At 48.3% G+C, this 21,449-nt stretch overlaps 1 protein-coding gene across 1 annotated transcript in view; it reads left to right on the top strand.

The window, feature by feature from the left end:
• The first annotated feature begins 1,510 nt into the window (after positions 1–1,510).
• LOC142280604 (sulfotransferase 6B1-like) overlaps positions 1,511–21,449 on the top strand; it is a 95,383-nt gene continuing 75,444 nt past the window's right edge. Inside the window, exon 1 of the mRNA XM_075332759.1 lies at positions 1,511–1,765. Coding sequence (XP_075188874.1) covers positions 1,543–1,765 — 223 coding nt within the window. The 5' untranslated portion in view covers positions 1,511–1,542. The remainder of the gene's footprint in view (positions 1,766–21,449) is intronic.

Raw genomic sequence — 21,449 nt, 5'->3', positions numbered from 1 at the left:
CGTACCGGAGAAAACACGGGTTTTTAAATAAAAAGATTTTCTATATTTACCTGTATCCAGCGATGCTGTCTCTGGCTCTGCTGCGTCCCGCACCTGACCCCCGCTCATTATTTTCATTGATTATTCACCACGTTGAGCAGCTGAGAGCAGGGGCATCGCGGCGACAGCAAAAGAGACAGCACCACCAAGGACAGCACTGCCGAGGGCAGCATCGCTGGGGACATCGCTAGTGACAGGTGAGTATCCTGCCAGCAGTGTGTGTGCAGGGACATCCAGGAGGTCATCGGATTTCCCAATGAACTCTGATGACACCCCTGCGACAACTGCGTTACAGCGAGTGTCACTAGGGTGACTTCCAGGGGTTCATGAGAGTTCATTGGGAACCCTGATGAGTCCCTGGATGTCACTGCACAAACTGCTGGATACTCACCTGTCACCGGCGATGTCCCCTGCGATGCTGTCCTCGGCTGTGCTGTACCCATCCTGTCCCCGCGATGTTCCGGCTTCCAGATCCTCAGGCAGTGAATAATCAATGAAAATACTGAGCGGGGATCAGGAGCGGGACGCAGCAGAGCCGGAGACAACATCGCTAGATACAGGTAAATATAGAACATCTTTTCATTACAGGGACACCTGTTTTAAGGGGGCTTTACACGCTGCGACATCGCTAATGCGGAGTCGTTGGGGTCACGGAATTTGTGACGCACATCCGGCCGCATTAGCGATGCCGTTGCGTGTGACACCGATAAGCGATTTTGCATCGTTGCAAAAATGAGCAAAATCGCTAATCGGCGACATGGGGGTCCATTCTTAAAAATCGTTACTGCAGCAGTAACGAAGTTGTTCCTCGTTCCTGCGGCAGCACACATCGCTGCGTGTGACGCCGCAGGAACAAGGAAGCTCCCCTTACCTGCCTCCCGGCTGGTATGCAGAAGGAAGGAGGTGGGCGGGATGTTACGTCCCGCTCATCTCCGCCCCTCCGCTACTATTGGGCGGCGGTTCAGTGACGCTTCAGTGACGTCGCTGTGACGCCGCCCGGACCACCCCCTTAGAAAGGAGGCGGTTCGCCGGTCACAGCGACGTCGCCGGACAGGTAAGTATGTGTGACGGGTCTGGGCGATGTTGTGCGGCACGGGCAGCGATTTGCCCGTGTTGCGCAACAGATGGGGGCGGGTACCCACACTAGCGATATTGGGACCGATATCGCAGTGTGTAAAGTAGCCTTTACCTGGTACGTGTCACACGTATGCAAACACGGATGTGACACGTGTGACACACGGATGACCATAACCATGCGTGTGACTGGTACCTGATTAAACACGGACGTCTGAAACCAGCCTTATATTTACTAAATGTACAAGAAGTGAAATCTTCCAGCATCAGCTTTTTATGTGTTAGCAGAGGTCACTCTCCGTGTGCTATTATGCAATGAGCTCAGTGGGTGTGTGTGTAAATGGTTTGAACACTCCCTGATAGTGTCTCACATAAAAAGGAAGTGCCAGAGAAAACTGCTACTTTACATTCCTTTCACAAGGCAGAAAGATGTCGGGAGCTGAGGGGGAAAACAAAGCAAAAAGGGAGAAATTCCTAGCAGAAATGCAGAAGGTAGTTGAAGAGGCCAAAAACAAGACTCCTGAAGAACTGAAAGTTTCCATCAATGGGATTCTATATCCCAGCCTACTATGCAGTGAACCTGCTTTTCAGGCTATGGAGTCTTTCGAAGCCAGAGAAGATGATCTACTAATTGTAACATATCCCAAATGTGGTGAGTGGGGGAAGGGACTATGTGGATTACCATCTAGTATTAGTGCATGTATCTTCTCCCATTTACACAACAGCGTTTAGGAGTTCTGCACACAAATGCGCCATGCATGAACGCTGCCATAGTCTGTGGGTATGTTCACAAGTTTGTTGTGGGTTTTTTTTTTTTCTGCCTGTAGAAAAACCTGCTTTCTTGGCAGTGAAAAAGCAGTTTTTGCAGCATAATCATTTTATTCATTTATATAGTGCTATTAATTCCACAGCGCTTTACATACATTGTCAATACTGTCCCAATTGGGGCTCACAATCTAGAGTCCCTATCTGTATGTCTTTGGAGTATAGTTTGTCACAGTACCTATTTAAAGAAAGTTTCATTCACCTCAAATGCAGGAAAAAAACGTAGCTGAGTTTTTGCACTTTCATTGCTTTCTATGGTGGGTGAAAAAGCTGAAAGAATTGCCACGCTACTTCTGTCAAAAACGCAGTAGTTTTCCATTTCAGGCAGGGAAAAAGTGTGTGTTCATGAGACTTCTGAAATCTCACTGCTTTTCTGGTAGCATACAGTCATGTGCACATCGCCTAAGGCTATGTGCACACGTTGCTTTTTTTTCAGCGCGGAAAAAAACGCACCCTCTGGCAGAGGGGAGAATTGTAAACAATGCTTTTTGAGAAAAACGCATCAAACGCATGCGTTTTTTTTTTTTAGGTGCGTTTTTTAAGACTTGTCAGTGTTAATAAAGTTGGTTGAACACAGACCTTTGGGAAAAAAAAACCTGTGATGTCATTTACTTCTCCACATTCTGTTTGGATAAATGGGAGGGCTTGGAATGGAAGGAGCACCATTTGAATTTTGGAAAAGTTGAAATAAACTTCGCGCACCATGTCACATTAGCAGGGCCCCTTGGGTACCTATACGTCAGAAAACCCCCCACAAGTGACCCCATTTTGGAATCTGCTCCCCTCAAGGATTTTATTCAGGAGTATATTAAGCATTTTGAATCCACAGCTACTTCACCCAAAATGTTGCTGTAGCAACAATATTCTCACTTTTAGGCTATGTGGCCGTGATCCAGCGACACGGCGTCTAGTACACAGTGTCAGCCTTCCTGCAGAGATGTGAGTGTTGTCCATGGGAGAACACAGCTGCCCATGCCCACGATTTGGGTTCAGGCTGCTGTGGACTTTAGCTCTATTCTACCTGCAGAGAGCACTCTCGTCTCCACAACATAAATCGACATGCTGAGGCTCGGGAAGCCACGCCACCGGTCAGTTTATGCTGCGGAGAAAAGAAGCACAGTGGGCATGGGATCTCCAAAAATCCTTCCACTATGCTTCTACTGCACAACGCAGCGTTATGGACGCAGGGAAAACACTCAGCGCCCAAACCATTGCAAAACCTGATTGTGGGCACACAGCCAAAAAAGCGTCAATGGATGAATGGATGTCAAATATATATAACGTCCCACCCCCGCCTGCATTTTCTAAGCTGGCACCTTTAGTACCTTTCATGTGGCACTAAAGGGTGCCTAGCTTAGTATTTATAAAAAAAAAAAATGAAAAAAATGGCGTGGGGTCCCCCCTATTTTTGATAGCCAGTCAGGGTAAAGTAGACAGCTGTAGCCTGCAAACCACAGCTGGCAGCTTCATCTTGTCTGGTGATCAATTTGGAGGGCTCCCCAGGCATTTTTTTTATTTATAAATAAAGAATTAAAAAAAAAAATAATGTGGGGTCCCCCCCAAATTAGATCACCAGCCAAGGTGAAGCTGACAGCTGGGGTCTGGTATTCTCAGGGTGGGAAGAGCCATGGTTATTGGACTCTTCCCAGCCTAAAAATAGCAGGCCACAGCCGCCCCAGAAGTGGCGCATCCATTAGATGCGCCAATGCTGGCGCTTCGCCCCCAACTCATCCTGCGCCTTGGTGCGTTGGCAAACGGGGTAATAAATGGGGTTGATACCAGATGTGTAATGTCATCTGGCATCAAGCCCAGCAATTAGTGATGTCACGGCGTCTATCAGATACCAGACATAACTAATTGACAGTAAACAAAAGCAAAAAAAAATTACAAACATTTTTATTAGAAAAAACACTCCCCAAATCATTCCCTTGTTCTCCAATTTAATAAAAATTTTTGAAAAAAATGGGTCCGCAGAAATCCATTTGGACGTCCCACGTCGGCTCTGGACCTTTTAGAATATGGGGGCATGTTCAGGGAACGTATCCCCCATTTTCTAGGAGGGCAGACCCTCCATTTGAGGAGAGTGGGTGCCAAAAATCTGCACCCACTCTCCCCGGGTCACAGCTGCAGAGTGCGAGCAGCCAGCACAGCTCTCTGAACACAGTGCTGGCTGTCAGCTGCTCGGCAAATGTGACTGCACTGACCGGCGTCTGCTGTGAAGGAGGAGGGGGCCGCGGGGGATCAGCGCTGCGACCGGACAGGTAAGGGGGAATACCGGGGGAACAGGGGGTGACCTGGCAGGGCCTGGGGGGCATTTTTCTGTGCATGTCTCAAGGCACATGCAACAGAAATCATAGGAGTAGGTTGCGGCCGGTGCGCTACTGTGCGCGTGGCCATGTTGGATTTTGGTCGGGGCGGGCACTTTGGCGACACCGGGGGCTTTCCAGGACTTTGCCAGGAAGTGAGGTCAACAGGAAACCTCTTGACCTCACTTCCAGGTAAATGCCTGCGTTCTGGCATGCCGACAAAGCCCGCGGACCGCAACAAAAAAGCAGCTCACTGCGGTGTAGCTGCGTTCTGACCCACATCATTGATTCAATGGGGGAGAGAACGCAGCCACACCGCACAAAAGTGACATGCTGCTTTTCTTTCCGCACCGATTTTTGGCATCCAAAACGCTGCGTTTCTAAACGCAGCGTGTGCACTGATTTTTCGGCTTTTTCATACACTTTGCTGGGAAAGCTGAACGCATGCAATTTGCCACTGAAACGCTGCGGTTTTAAACGCAGCGTTTCCGCGGTAAAAAACGCAACGTGTGCACACAGCCTAAGAGTCCATTTAGGCTCTGTACTGCCCTCTGGTGTCTGTGATGCGCTGCATTGTACCTAGAAGCAATGCAAACTACTGGGACTGACTTTGTAAGGGCTCTTCTCCACTTACGTTTTATAACTCACAGCGATACTTGGCTCAAAATGTGAGTCGTGTGGTCTGAGTACAGTGTGGTGTTTTTTTTTATTTTTATTTATTTTTTTTTTTTCTCCTTACATAGCATCCGTATGAAATGCGAGCGTCATACGGGTGCTATGTGAGTGTTTATGCATACCGCGTCAGACTGGCTACCGGAGGAATCTCCAGTAATACCAGGCCTGGCTGCGGTTACCTGCACTGAACCCCGGAGCTGTCACCTGAGCTCCAGAGATCAGCCCGGTCTGTCTGCAGCTGTGCTGAACTGAACAGCAATCGCCGGCAAATTAATCACTCGGCGCTCGCTATTCAGGCTGCACTCTGCAGCTAGGTTACAGCTCCGGAGTTCAGTGCATGTAATTGCGGCCAGGCCTGGTATTACTGGAGATTCCTCCGGTAGCCAGTCTGTTGCGGTATGCAAGTGTCAAGGATCCGTGTGACATGCGTATGCCATCTGTATGACATGCGCATGCCACCCGGATTCTGACTTTTTTCTCGCTCCCATAGGATTGCATGGGGGTGAGAGAGCTTAGACTCAGTGCAAATTGCAGCATGCTGCAATTTCCCCAAGAACACGTGTGGAGTCGTAAAAAAAAAAAACTGTGAAAAGGAGACAGCATCATATATAATCATTTGTCAGATTGCAAACCGTTTTTACAGGCGATTAAAATCGCACAAAAAAAAACGCAAGTGGAGAAGAGCCCTTAAGGATCAGCTATGCTTTTGTGTCGCCCAGTGAAGGGGTAGTTGGTCCCGGGCAGAACTTATACTTGGGAATGTCACTTTGGTGGCCGTTGCCCGGTTCCATGCCATGGGCCCCTTTTTGTAAGGAGGGATATTTACAGGGGAGATAAATAAATAAGAGTTAATGTCATGTGACGCCACCTGCGGGTTGTGGTTAAGGATGGAGAACCGCCACTGCTGAATGTGGGTACTCCCAGGGCTGGTGGTGATTGCAGCAATGGTGTTAGGCCCTCCATAGGTAGGGCTGTGCCTGGGAGATGTAACGGGGGTACTAACTGAGACCACACCAGGTTGTCTTTAACAGTCTCTACTCATTTGGACCCAGGGATTGCTGGTTCAGGTCCCAGGAGTATCAGTGCCAATGTAGTGACCCAGGTTGCTCTGTCTCCGGCACTCTCTGTAGATTGGGTCCCCCATAGTGGGGAGCGTTTGGGGCCCCCGACTGTCCCTTTTGGGGCACAGTATCCTTCTCCATATGGCGGGCAGTGCGGACCCTGCGGGGAGGTAAGTGTCCAAACCCTGATCCTAGTTTACTGTTGATGGCCCCGGATTATTTGGTCCGGTGAAGTCTGTGAAGGTGTCCTCACCGAGCAGGTATTTATCAAACCGCTTGAAACTGACACTTGACCTAGGGCCCTGTGCTCCGGTACTCGTCCTGGTGACCTCTCTCCTGTGTCCCCGGGATCAGTTACACAGACCCAGCTCAGGCACGTCCGCACACCTCTCCTGTGTGCCACTCTCTCCAACTCACTGCTGACCCTTCCCATCAGTCTGGCTATACCCAGGGATTCGTTCCCATGACAACCATCCCCTTACATGGTTAACCCTCTATACCCAGTGTGGTGTGGAGAACTAGGATTTTGGTCCTGTTTTGGTAGTATCGGCACTGCTACTCCAGGTCACAGAGGGTAGTTCCTGCAACCCCAAGAGGTGTCAGTTCCTTGTAGTGCCCTGAGGGTCTCAGGGGCGCGACACCTTAAAATTGGCATGTAACACCTGTAGATTTGTCAGTGGCTTGTCTGTAAAGTGGGGGCTTTCAACAATAGTCGTGGGCGAGGGATTCCCTCTGGTAGACACCCTGGCCCCACTTCACAGGAAAAATGTTGTGATCCTGGCTGAGTGTGTGAGCTTTAGGGTTTTGGTTACATCTGTAGGCCACATGTTGAGGTGGGCTGGCCAGGACCAGTTGTTATAGAGCTCAAGGAAGGAGCCCACTGACTCTTCATAAACAAGATGTTACTAAAACAGTCTTTGGTGGACGACCCAGCACAATGCGTTGCGAGCCCATAAGGCTACTTTCACACATCCGGCTTGAGCTCTGCGGCTCAATCCGGCTGTGCAAGCTATGCAACGGATGCGGTGAAAACACCGCATCCTTTGCATAAGTTTTTCCCATGCGGCCCGTCCGTTTTTTGCTGCTTGCGGCATGCTACTGAGCATGCGCAGTGGCAAAAACCGCATGCGGCGGCCGGATGTGTTTTTTGCCGCATCCGGCCACCATAGGCATGCATTGAAAAATGCGCTGCATTGGCCGAATGCGGCGCGATGCGGGTTTTTTTTGCCGCACGAAAAAACGTGCTAGGCAATGTTCCATCCGGCCGCCGCATCGGCTAAATCTGCCGCATGCGGCAAAAACCGGATGGAACGCAAGGCCTTGCGGCACAATGCGGCACTAATTAAAGTCTATGCAGAAAAAACGCAACCGGCAGCAAAAAAAAAAACTGTTGCGATTTTCCTGCAAAGTGCCGGAGTGTGCCGCATTGCAGAAACCGGAGGTGTGAAAGCAGCCTAACTTATTGGACGTTTCCTTTTACACACTTTATCACAAGACACAGTTCCTCAATGTTCATTTTGGATATTACTGTCTGTTATTCCCTGAACTTCTGCCACAACCCAGTTTAGCACAAAAGTACCCTTCATGAGAGTCCCTCTAGTACACATACGGTTCTCCATCCTCCCAGTGTGTTGCCCCAGGGACATCGATCCACCTTCAGGGACACCAGAGTCTTCTTCTGTATATGGCAAACAGGTATGGTCAGATTTTGTATGTGTCGTGACACCACTCACAGCTTGCAGTCAGGGATATGGAAGACCGCCACTGCAGATTTTATGAGCGTCTGGGGCTGATTGAGTCTGCAGTCGGATGGTGTGGCCTCCCGTGAGTGAGGCTGGCCCCAGGGGCTCGGGTGTGTAGAACAGGTCCCAGAATAACTCAGGCAGTCCAGAAAGTCTTTCAACTGCTTTTTACTCACTTTTTGATGTTATTGTGAAGTAACCCGGGCGATGCTGCGATTAAACCAGGTGAAACCAGGTATCCTTCAAGCCAGTCTGAGGGTAGCCATTAACTCTCCTTCCTAGCACTCTTTGTTCAGATAACTCCTGACTTTAAGTACCGTGGGGGGTCTATCCAGGGAAGTCGCTACTGCCTTTTCTCCCCTTTTTGGACAGTTTGCCGTCAGCGTGGACCAGGTGAGATGGCTTCTGGCTCTGTCTCCTTATGGGTCCCTGCGTTGCTGCTGAGGCTCGGACTCTGTATGGTTGGTGAGGGACTTGAAGTTCCCCTCACTGGCAGGTTTAGCAGATAGTTAAACTTGAGTCTACTCTAGGGACCTGTTCCACCGTACGTGCCTAGTCACCAGGAGTTCCCGTATTCGACCGACTCTATGATCCGGCGCAATGCAGTTTTTTCGCCGCACAAAAAAACGTGCCGGGCAACGTTCCATCCGGCCGCCGCATGGGCTAAATATGCCGCATCCGGCAAAAAACGGACGCAAGGCCATGCGGCACAATACTGCGCTAATGCAAGTCTATGCGGGAAAAAAATACAACCGGCGGCAAAAAAAAATTGCTTTTTTTTCTGCAGAGCGCCGTATTGTGCCGCACGGCAACAACCGGATGTGTGAAAGCAGCCTAACCATTCTCCCCCGCAAATGGCTACTCCACGTGCAGGGTCTGACTAGTGTGAGCGCGCGTCTCCGTCTCCTAGCAACTGCCGCTCACCACTACCAGACTGGCTCGCTCCACTCCTTTCCTTACAGCCTCTGCATCTTGGCTCCCAGCCCCTCCACTACACCCCTTGACAAGAATTGAAGGCCAGACCCCTCTAGGGACTGCCCAAGGGTCCCATCTAATGGTGTTTGAGACCTGGTTGCTATGAGTCTGAACGTACACACCTCATTCCGGCCTTTAGGATTACCTGGAAGTACTGTCCCAGAATGGGTGCAGTACTCAGTGGTGCCTGACCGGGTCAGGGGCGCCACACCAGCAACAGGGAGTAACAATGCCCGAGGATCTGCCGCCCAGGACTGCATTCTCCTCTTGTGAACACCACCGTGTCTGCTCTTTTCCTCTCAGCTGTAAGCTACCTGAGGGCTGCTACCAAGCGTCCGTCAACAGACTCTACCCACAAGGATTGCTTTCGGCTGCTTGGCAAGTCCCAGATATCATTGCTGGTCTTGTCTCTGGGTGTAACCACATTCCGAAATTCCGTGGTTCTTTCTTGCTACCCTTGTACGACCTTTAACTTCTTACTGCCACAAGTCACCTGAAGAATGCGACTAAAATGACCTGATGGACGCTTAGGGGTACTTTGCACACTACGACATCGCAAGCCGATGCTTGCGATGCCGAATGCGATAGTACCCGTCGCAGCAGCGATATCTTGTGATTGCTGCCGTAGCGAACATTATCGCTACGGCAGCTTCACATGCACTCCCCTGCCCTACGACATCGCTCTGGCCGGCGAACCGCCTCCTTCCTAAGGGGGCGGGTCGTGCAACGTCACACGGCAGGCGGCCAATAGTCGTGGAGGGGCAGAGATGGGTGGGATGAAACCTCCCGCCCAGCTCCTTCCTTCCGCATTGCAGCCAGGCGCAGGTAAGGTGAGGTTCCTCGCTCCTACGGCTTCTCACACAGCGATGTGTGCTGCCTGCTGGAACGAGGAACAAAATCGTACCGTCGCTGCTGCTAAATTTTGGAAATTTCGGACCCTACACCGATCATACGATAACGACGCTTTTGCGCTCGTTAATCATATGTAAAAGGATTTACACACTACGACAGCGACGCCGGATGTGCGTCACTTTCGATTTGACCCCACCGACCTCGCAGCTGCGATGTCGTAGTGTGCAAAGTACCCCTTACATCTGCACTCCACTCTGGTCATTCCCTAACTGAAAGGCCTGTTTCACACGTCAGTGATTCTGGTACTTTTGTGCTTTTTTTTTTTTTTTTTTTAACGTACCAGAATCACTGACATACGCAGACCCATTATAATGAATGGGTCTGCTCACATATCAGTGATTTTTCACTGCACGTGTCTCCGTGCGGCGTACCCGCGTGTCCGTGATTGCCGCACGGAGACATGTCCATTTTTTTTTTTTTTTCTGGCGTCACTGATGTCCCACGGACCACGCAGTGGTGTGGTCCGTGAAACACATGCCAGAAAAAAACGTGCTTTTAAAATAAAAATCATTTTTACTCACCAGGCTCCAGCGATGTCCCCTGCAGCCCGTGCAGCTTGTTGCTTCTGAGCCGGCTCATTACTGTCGCGCATATTCATGATGCACGACACAGCCGACCCGGAAGCAGCTGCTGCGGAGGTCAGCGCTGGCCAGATGCTGCACTGTGGGAGCGATCAGCACCATGGAGAGCGGGAGCGCGCACAGGTGAGTTAATCTCTAAGTGCAATCACGGGCCACGGAGAACGGAGCCCGGATTGCACTTAGACAACCCATGTGTGCCGTGATTCACGGCACACGGAGGGACATGTGCGTGTTTTACACGCCAGTGAAAAACGTCAGTGTTTTTCACTGACGTGTGAAACGGGACAAAGATGGGAGTCTTTCTTTCCCTCAGCACGAGCTCCATCCCCATGGGCTAATCCAAACTGTCACTTGCCCAGTAGTCGGTTGCTGGGCAACCTATCCTATGTTATTTCACTACCAGCACGTCTACATCTTTAAGGCTGTAGCCACACAGGGCTTTTTTGGTAAGTTGTGTGTTTTGTTTTTTTTTCTTTCCCTGATCTTGTGGCAGGAAAACTCAATTGAGTCATCTACAAAATGAGTTGTATCAATGAAAAAAACGCTGCAAAGAATTGACATGCTCATTCTTTGAAATCTGCAGCAAAAACAGATATTTGACAAAACAGTCAGGAAAACATTGTGTGTGTCTGACTTTTCTGGTACTGTAAAAAGCAGCTTTTTTATTAGCATGGATTTGCATAAAACCAAGGCAAATCTGCAGCTAAAAAACGCAGCATAAACTTACTAAAAAAAAAAAAAAAGCCCTGTGTGAACATACCCTGACCCCACAACTGATTAGCAGCTTTAATATACAGCGTACATAGAAAGCTGCCAATAAGTGGTGTGGGTGAGGTTATAAAGGGTCAAAATGCTGAGCACTGCTGCTTCTGCAGAAGAAGAAAACCTCCATGTTTCTCCATTTACTATTTCTGGGGGGTTCAGGTTTTTGAAGTGGAATCCACCTGTACACCACCTAATCTTGTAGGGTGTGTGTGTGTTTTTTTTTTTTTGTTTTTTTTTATGATGTAATTTACCATACTTGAACACACACAGTTACTCTATCTCATTGCTAATAAAAAAAAACCAAGCATTACCAATTCACTGGCAAGATGCAGCCAAGACTACAGTGTTGGTTGGGAGAACTGGGGTGTCTGTCCTGTGGGGTGCACTTACATAGAGCTGGGCAGACCAATACATCAATAGGCTGTAAGCGACATGGCATCACACTTACCTGTGTGACTGGCACCCTATGCAAGCCTTATCTGTGTGCTTATATAATACTAGTGTCACCTCCCTCCTCCATGAGTGGTTGTTTCATCAGTGTTTTGCAACTGTGCTACCCCCCTATCTCTATTATGGGGTCCTATTAATGCATTGGTAATCTGGTCTTGCGACGCCCCTGGACTAGTCAAGTAGTCACAGGGTACTGCACAATCTTTATCTCCCAGTGCAGGATTCCCATCTTCCAGAACTGCCTCCACCAGCATATACACATCCTAGTCACACCTCACACCACACCCTGTCAGGCACACCAGTGGGCTGCTAAGCTGGAATAGGGCCGCCCACCTAGGGGTCAGGCAGGCAGGGAGGTGGGAGGTGACAAGTTGAGTTCAGTGGTAGCCCTCGAGCTGTGAGGAGCTCGGAGGAAGCTGGGAGTTGTAGCTCCCAGGGGAGACGCAGATTAGGTCGCAGACTGTGGTCTGGACCTGGAGGAGAGTCGGAGACCCGGTTGCGGGAGATTGGGGGGACTGGGTGCTTGGTTAGTCTTGAAGGATAGCCAGCAGTCGCAGTTCAATAGCCGGGCTGGGACCGAAGGCACATTGGGGTACACGGACTTCAGGTCGGGAAGAGGCTTCAAGCAACCCGGCAATTAACTTGCAGAGGACAGGGCCTCTATGGACTGTTCCCAGGAAGCTCAGAGATCAGGGGCACTAGCGCAACGAGGGGATGGGGCTTTCCAAGCAAAGCAGCCCACTGAAATCCCAAGCGTGAGCTCCTGAGAGCAAGCTCCTCTGCTACTCCTAGTAGGGAGCGGGGCCCGGTAAGCTCCAAGCTGACGGGCCACTTGGACACTCTAAAATACTGTGCCTGGAGGCAAGCCACAGACCACCAGGCAGTGCTGCAGGGGACGGGACCCGGACGAGCTCCCCCCAAGAGGGCAGCGGCACCCAGAGACTTGGTTTACCACGTTGTCAGGTGCAGATGTCAGGACAGCTTTAAATCTCTCCCTGCCTGTGAGTAAGCCGTTCCTAGCTGTCCCTATATCACACATAACAGTAACAGACCCAGACCGTATGCAGCACTAATAATAGTGTGTGGAGAGGGGTTGTTTTTTTGTTTTGTTTTTTTTGCAGCAGTTCAATGATTTACACAGCTGCTAGCACAGTGGAAATAAGAAAGCTGCGGAGACACCATCACATGTTTCTCAACGCTGCCAGGAAACTAGCCAGGTCTTTCACCGGGAAGGAACAACCACGGGAAGGGCAGTCTCCAGTCAAGGAGACCACCTATACCAAACATGGTATCCATCCACAGACAGCCGTTTTGGGGTATTTGCCCCTCATCAGTGTGGAGTAGGAATCTGGCTAGTGGGGGCAATGCCTAGTAAAAGACTAGGCTAGTTTCCTGGCAGCGTTGAGAAACACGTGATGGTGTCTCCGCGGCTTTCTTATTTGCATACTTCCCAGGGGGCGTTGCTCTAGAATCACTGCGTTGAGAAACACGTGATGGTGTCTCCGCAGTGGATATGTTGATCTCCCTAAGGTCAACAATGCTTGCTTAAGCTAGCACAATGGACACTGTCTTCAGCCCTTAAAAGGAAAAAGGACTATTTTGGATTCTGCAGTAGGCACACTATCTCATAGAACGAACTGCACTGTCCCTATACCTGTTTCTAGGATTTACACAGTCACTAACCGCTAATGCTAAATAGCTTCAGCCCTTAGATGGACTAGTATTAGTTGGCTGGAAAAAACGCTGTACCGTACACAGTACACTCTAGCTACAGCGGCAGTTCAGGAATGAATGCGTGCACACAAAATAGCGGCAGCCTTATATAGACCCTATGACGCTGTGCGGCCAAGCCAATCACGGTAACACCACAACAAAGATGGCTGCGGCGTTACTGTGAGGGCAAGCAATGTCAGATGTGTTCATTGGCTGGAAAGGCGCCAGGAAGTCCAGAAACGAAAATATCGGAGCGAATACCATATTAGCCATCGGATAGCGAATACCTTGTATACCCTATTATCTATTGGATACCAAATAGTGGTGAATATATTTGCTCATCTCTATTAACCCCTTAACGACCGCGGGCAGTAAAATTACGTCCTAGCGGTCATAATGTTACTGCCCGCGGTCTGCCGGCAGCAGCATGCCGCGATCGGCGCACATCTCAGCTGATTTTCACAGCTGAGATGTGTGCCTGCTAGGCACGAGCAGAATCGTTATCTGCTCGTGCCATTTAACCTCTGTAATGACGCTGTCAATATGTGACAGCGCCATTATAAACGCGATCGTGGTAAAGTTTTACTTACCGCCCGATACCGGAAGTCACGTGATATTATCACGTGACTTCCGGTGGTTGTCATGGTAGCACCGGGTCATGTGATGACTCCTGTGCTAGACATGAACCACTTTCACTTTCGCTTCGTACGGAGGCCAGGGAAGCAGGAAGTGCACGTATCTGCTGTTTACAGCTGTGTAGCTGTGATCAGCAGATAGTGCAGAGCGATCAGATTGCTGATCGCTATAGCCCCCTAGGGGGACTAGTAAAATTAAAAAAGTAAAAAAAAAAATGGTGAAAGTATAAGAATAGGCAAATCCATTATTCCACTGCATTCTTTATACCAATAAGTTCCAAATGGGTGATTTGGTGTGAAAGCAAAAATATTTAAATTTAATGTTCAAAGGGCCATTTTTTTTTTTTTTTATTTATTTTTTTTTTTTTTCCTTGCAACCATGTTCAAAGTGTGTTTTTCCCACTGATAACATTTAAACACCACAGGATTTCAGGCAGGCTCTCCCAAGATTAGTGAAGCTAGTGTCAGGGTAGCGTTGCGAAGGTCAGTGAAGAAAGTCTCACTTGTGTAGATTTCATTCTTTTTATATCCTATATAGTTATGAATACAAGTGACGCATTTTGGCTTCCACTCTGAAGCCTTTCTCAAACTGTTTAAGGCTAGTTTCACACTTGCGTTGAACGGCATCCGTTGCATTGCGTTGTGTGACGGATGCAACGGATGTGTTGCATTTAGTGGCACAACGGATCATACAAAACAGATTTATTTTTATTTATTTTTTTTCCCTTTACAGTTTTACCGGCGCCAGACTATTGTTCACAAATCAGCTGATCGCTCACAGCAGCCGGGTGATCAGCTAATCGTTTCGCCGCCGAGAATGTGTGAAGGGGGCGGGGTGGGTGGAGCCGAGTGGGACCATGGCGCTGAGGACGTCAGTGCAGCGAGGAATGCAAGGCTGGGGACAGGTGAGTGTGAGTACATGTGGAGTGCGGGAGGGGGCGGAGCCGAGCGGAAAGTGTCGGGCTCCCTGCACATGTAGCCAGGGTAAATATCGGGTAACAAGGAAAATCACTTTGCTTGGTTACCCGATATTTACCTTGGTTACCAGCTTACACTGCTTAGTGCTGGCTCCTTGTACCCGTAGCCAGGGTAAATATCGGGTAACTAGGGAAAGCGCATTGCTTAGTAACCTGATATTTACCCTGGTTACGTGTGCAGGGAGCCAGAGAGCATGCGCAGCGAAATCCTACGGATTGCTCTGCTCAAAAAAACGTTACATGCTGCGTTCCTTCCACCCGGCGGAAGCAACGCAGGTCCATTAATCGCAATCTGTCGTCCATACAAGTCTATGGGAAGCAGCGGAATCCGTTAACTGATTCCGCTGTTTTCCAAAACGGCGGATTGCAACTGAAGGAAAACAACGCACGTGGGAAAGTACCCTAAGAGGCTTCAGAGTAGAAGCCAAAATGCTATTTGTACTCCTAACTAAATTGAGAAAAAAAATTACAAAAAAAAAACCTACAAAATCTAGGTGAGTGCCGGTCTTAACTAACTAATGCTAACATCTATAGTATATAGCCTGGAGATCAAAATTAGAGAACACACTATCCTAAATATTAGGCCGGCTTATCACTTGCGATTATCTCGCAGTAGTGCAATGCGAGAAATTCTCACATTGCACTCGGACACATGTTAATCAATGAGGCAGCTCCAATCTATTTTATTTTTTTTTTTCTCAGTCCAAATCGGCCTGAGAAAAAAAAAAAAAATCGCAGCATGCTGCGTTAGGGCTGCTTCTCACTTGCGAGTTTCTCGCAGTAGAGCAATGCGAGAAAAACTCGCATTGAAATCGGACACATGTTAGTCAATGATTCAGCTCTCATCTGCGATTTTTTTTTTCTCAGTCCAAATCGGACCGAGAAAAAAATCACAGCATGCTGCTTTTTTGCGAGTTTCTCGCACCATTTGTCCCAATGATTTCCTATGGAAGGGGATTAAAAGTAGCATCACACACGCGCACCACCGTTCACATTTGCGAGTGTGGCAGTAACTTCGCACATTAGATGAATGTGACAGCACATTCCCATAGGTTAATTAAATGACACATGTGTAATAGCTTTTATCTAATTAAGATGTTGCATGAAACTAGCATCGCAATCGCAACACACACGCGAGCAAATAGCATCGCACTTGCGTTGCACTCGCACCTAACGTGAACTAAAATCAGCCGAGTATTTTTCAGCCCAGTCGGACCGATTTTACTCGCATAGATGTGTTTCCACCCTTATGGTGAGTTTCTCGCACGAGTCTCTCCAATGCAAGTCTATGGGTTCATACGGACCATCCTAGTGACAGGCGTTTTTCACAATAGATTTCACGCATGTAGCAGAGAACAATGTAAATTCTTCTGTACATAATATTACATGAGTAGCAGCTGCTGAGGGTAAAAACTGATTGCATACTGACAGCACACTGATGACTAGTGAACTAAAATCGGCCTTTTTTTTTTTTTTTTTTTTTTCTTTTTTTTTTCTTTTTTATCATGCAATTCGGACCGATTTTACACTCATAAGTGTGTTTCCAGCCTTAAGGTCATTACGTAGTCCTATGTGATTAAAGCCTAACATGAGTAGATTAGCAGTAATTAAGCTTATGTCATTCATTGTAAGTATGTGCTTTGGAATAAATTCAATGTAAATGAGATCTAAAAACAAAAAAAAAAAACTTATCAAAATTAGAGAACATTTTCAGAAACCTGCAAGTTATTGGTGTTAATCTGGCACCTGGTGGTAATTTCCTTATCTGACAAACCCTATGTAACTGGCAGGCTAACTTTCCAGTTTGCATTTATTTTGCAAAAATGGCGTGCCGTTCCAAAGTGACTGAAACCTCCAGCAGAAGTTTGTCCAGATGAAGGCCAAAGAGGTGACACCATCAGCCATAGCAAGAGATGTTGGTTGTTACAAGTCTGTGATTTTGAGAATATTTCATCTTTACAAAATCATAAACTCTTTCAAGTCTCCCAAGAAGGCTGGTCACCCTTGGAAGACAAATGCAAGAAAGGACAGGATAATGTGGAGAATCTCCATGGGTAATCATTTCAACACTGCAGGTGGAATTGCTCGCCAGTTCAGCACTGAACAGGGTAAGGATTAGGGCTGCTTCTCACTTGCGAGTTTCTCGCAGTAGAGCAATGCGAGAAAAACTCGCATTGGAATCGGACACATGTTAGTGAATGATTCAGCTCTCATCTGCGATATTTTTTTTTTTTTTTTTTTTTCTCAGTCCAAATCGGACCGAGAAAAAAAATCGCAGCATGCTGCTTTTTTGCGAGTTTCTACTGCGAGTTTCTCCAATGCAAGTCTATGGGAGCGTGTAAAAAATCGGATGTCACGGGACGGCATTCACACCATCTTAGTGACATCCGATTTTCTAAATACATTTCTCGCATGTTTCCTAAAACACTGGAAACGAGCGATGTCTCCCAATGTCTGTCAATCACTATTCCCTGTCAGTCGGTCTCTCCCTCTCGGTCTCTATTCTCTCTCTGTCGGTCCGTCACTATCTCTGTCCCTCTCTCACAGTCTGTCGGTAATTTTCCCCTCCTCTCTCATACTCACCGATCCCCGATCCCCGGCGCGGCGCTGCACGGCTTTCTCACTGCTTCGGCGGCTTTTACTATTTTGAAAAAGCCGGCCGCCCATTAAACAATCTCCTATTCCCTGCTTTCCCCGCCCACAGGCGCCTATGATTGGTTGCAGTGAGACACGCCCCCACGCTGAGTGACAGGTGTCTCACTGCACCCAATCACAGCAGCCGGTGGGCGGGTCTATACTGTGCAGTGAACTAAATAAATAAATAATTAAAAAAAATGGCGTGCGGTCCCCCCCAATTTTAATACCAGCCAGATAAAGCCATACGGCTGAAGGCTGGTATTCTCAGGATGGGGACCTCCACGTTATGGGGAGCCCCCCACCGTAACAATATCAGCCAACAGCCGCCCAGAATTGCCGCATACATTATATGCGACAGTTCTGGGACTGTACCCGGCTCTTCCCGATTTACCCTGGTGCTTTGGCAAATCGGGGTAATAAGGAGTTATTGGCAGCCCATAGCTGCCAATAAGTCCTAGATTAATCATGTCAGGCGTCTATGAGACACCCTCCATGATTAATCTGTAAGTTACAGTAAATAAACACACACACATGAAAAAATCCTTTATTGTAAATAAAAAACACAAACACATTCCCTCATTACCAATTTATTAACCCCGACAAACCCTCCATGTCCGGCGTAATCCACGGACTCCAGCGTCGCTTCCAGCATGAAGGTGACAGGAGCTGCAGAAGACACCGCCGCTCCGGTCACCTCCAAGCAGCAACTGAGGTGAGTAGCGCGATCGGCTGAGCTGTCACTGAGGTTACCCGCTGTCACCGCTGTATCCAGTGGCATAAAGTGGCTGTTGTACTCCATTTCTGCCCCAATGATGCCAAGCTATTTCTAGCTTCTCTGCATTACACCCTCCTGCACATTTTGCAACGATATTTTTTTATAGCAAACTCGGGGAATTCCTTGCTGCATTTCATCATTAGGAGGGATAGAAAGTGAGGCTTCCTTTACTGTCCTGGTACACACAAAACACGGCCACTGTACCCACCTGCCCACTTTTGTCACGCTATTTAATTTGTCCAAAGAACTGCACTTTTTCTGCCATCCTAAAATTGTCTGGAATACTAAGTTATTGTTCCTTTGCTGCCAAGCGAGGTACAACATATGTGCATTCTACAGTCCTTTCCATTTCTGGAACGCAATTATTAACTGCAGGTAGTCCAGCCAATCTGTTACGAAGGTGCAGGCATGGATATAATGTTGCCTGCATCCAATGGTGGTTCTCTCGATGTCTGACAGCTCAACAATACCATCTGTTTCCATTTCCAAAACAAGTGACGACCGGCCAATCACACTCCCGCTTACGGGTAAAGGGGTGGAAGTTCATCATGAAAAAGCATGTGTGACTGCTGTACCCACAGTCACAGAAGATGAAGAGCACGCAGATGCACGTGATGGGGCAGGCGGTGGTTGCACAGCCCCGATAGCCCGCATTGTAACACAGTGAAATTCCCTTTGCGACTTATGCTTCATTTTAAGTCTTGTATTTGGTGGGATCCACAGTATGCAGCAAAACGCAACATGAAAAGCAGTGTTTGCAGTTGGGTTCATAAATGATTCTTTCACTTTCCCAAAACAAACAATAAGAACCATGCATTAAATTGAAATAATAGAACAATCTATTCAGTTGCCTACTGCTTGCTAAGCCCTCTGCGTAGCAGCAGTAATTGTGTGTGTGTGTGTGTGTGTGTGTGTGTGTGTGAAGACAACTTACTAGTGGCGCATCACAAGAGCTTCCCAGTTATCTACCTAAACATAGACAAAACACATCACCCACCCTGAATGCCCTTGTTAGCTGAAGCCTCACAGATAAGGCAGATGATAACAGTGTGAATGCAAACCACACAGCTCTGCAACACAGTCATGGAAATCTTGAAAAGCAACATTCAATGCAAACATGTGTCGCTGTCCCTCTGATTTAAACTGTATGTGACAATTTGACAGTGCAGAAGCAGCAAGTATGATTGTCTATATAGTCGTCCTACCCAGAACAGATATGTGTTTTCATAATAAAACAAAGTGTTGCGTGCACGCATTACTGTCTGGGCATAGCCTACCGTACCCGGGTAATGTGATGTCCAGTTGCAATAAATACAGACTTTACGCTCCTATCATGGTTAACAATATAGACAGCACCGGAAGAATGTTGGTCTGTGGCACAGGATGCTGCTCACTGGCGTTGCGGTACTCCTCACCAAACTCCAAAATGACTCCCCTCACAATTGAACGAAGTGTTTCCGCGGTTGCTCCTTCCTGTGTGCCGATTTTACCCCAGCCGCAGCCTAACTCCAGTGTTTCGCCAACTGAGTATGCTCTGCCTGACTGTGTCATTCCTGAGGCAAAGTCTTCATTTTGGGCTACAGCACATGCTCGTTTGGACTGTGCCTGAGTCATTCTGCGACCTGCGGCTCAACACACACAGGGCCCTGGGGCTTGACTCACTCTCGGGAGGCCACTAAAACTAACTGCAGCCAACATCATCCCCAGGTGTCCCCTTACACTGCAGTGGCAGTCCCCACTGACCGCAATACTGAGAGTGGTGTCACGAAAATACATATAAAGAAGCAACCGAAGTGTGACCAGACTCTTCCTCCACGTGGAGTCCCTGAAGGTAATGCACCAACACAACACCTGTGAGGCTGCACACTGACTGAGAAAAGCCTCTTTGCACAGGTACATGCACTCCGTGCCGGGTCTAAGTCCTGTGTTGTGCCTAGACAGCATGCTGAAGCGGATAGTCTTTTTTTCAGAAACTGTATTTAATGCTACTGAGCATGCTCAGGCACTTACTGCATCAGAGGTTAGGTCGGGTAATGAACTCTTTGGCCCTGCCCCTGATGTGGGGAGCCCATACAGACCACAGGGCATCAGGTGTCCTGACAATTTGGCCAGGCCACTCCCAACAGGCTTGCAGAGGGCCGCCCCTATGACTTGTCACCTCATTGTTGTTGGTCAGACAATGACTGTTGAGGTGTTTTGGTTGTGGCAGCCATGAGGTCATCATTCAAGTGGCGGTTCAAAATAGGACGCTAGTTATGCCACTCATGACGTCACTCTGCTTTTGTCTCCAGGAGGTGCATTGTGGTCCATCCTGGTTTCGGGTGGACCCAGGTTATAAAAGGGGCTGGAGCCAAGAAGAAGGTGCCCAGTCTTCTATTATGCTCCGAAAGAGCACACCTCCATGTGTTGAACCCATTGCGGCTTTAGGCCAGAGGTAGGCATGGATAGGTCATCGATGCAGGCCGCCACCACAGTTGGTAACGCAGAACGTTTAAGAACAGCTCCTGTCCTACCAGTCCTGCTAGTGCAGCCCAGTGGCATAAACAGGCCTGCTGCTGCTGATGCACCTGCTGTCCACAGGTGTGTCCCCTACGCACACGGACAGCGTTGTTAACAGGGAGTTCTGGGGCTGGGTGGTCGTGTGGACCCTGTCACGCTAACAGGGCTCCCAGTCTCCAGATCCGAATGACGTCTAACTCGGTTCAGGCTACTATTTGTTTGAGAGTCAACCTGCTCTGTATCCTCCACCTAACCTTCCAGTTGCCAACCTCTCCTTTTCCATCTGTGAGCACGGTGGACACTGAATGGCGATTGGGATATCTACCTTTCTCTTTCTTTTCTTCTTAATATTTTTTATATAGCGGTAACATAGTATATACCACCTTATCCAAATCTGCCAGTCCCACCATACCAGACGTTGTTGTTTCTTCAGCAAATGTTAATGTTGCTTAACCACCAAACCCACGGACACAAACTTTTTAACCCTTTCCAACACACCTGTTTCCCTTTCCACCAGCATTTGTCCTTTTTCAACTCAGTTTGTATATGACCAAAAATGCAACTCTGCAGAGACACCGTACTCAACGCCGTCTCAGCACAGCAGCCAGCCCTCGGTCCCTCAGATGTGGACAAGTAAGACCATTTCCTCCTATCGATGAAAAAGCGTTGAGATTCACTCTGTGCACCACTGGTGTTTAGTGGAAAAGCAGATGTAAGATTGCGTAACACCTTCTGCTGATACTCCTGCATACGTGCGTCCCTTTCTATGGCAGGAGTTATTTCGCAAAATTTTGTGTTGTACCGGGGA

Source organism: Anomaloglossus baeobatrachus, unplaced genomic scaffold (genome assembly GCF_048569485.1).
Source record: "Anomaloglossus baeobatrachus isolate aAnoBae1 unplaced genomic scaffold, aAnoBae1.hap1 Scaffold_46, whole genome shotgun sequence".
In the NCBI taxonomy this organism is placed as follows: domain Eukaryota; kingdom Metazoa; phylum Chordata; class Amphibia; order Anura; family Aromobatidae; genus Anomaloglossus; species Anomaloglossus baeobatrachus.
Note: the sequence above shows the minus strand (reverse complement) of the source record. Positions and strands in the feature narration are given on the sequence as shown.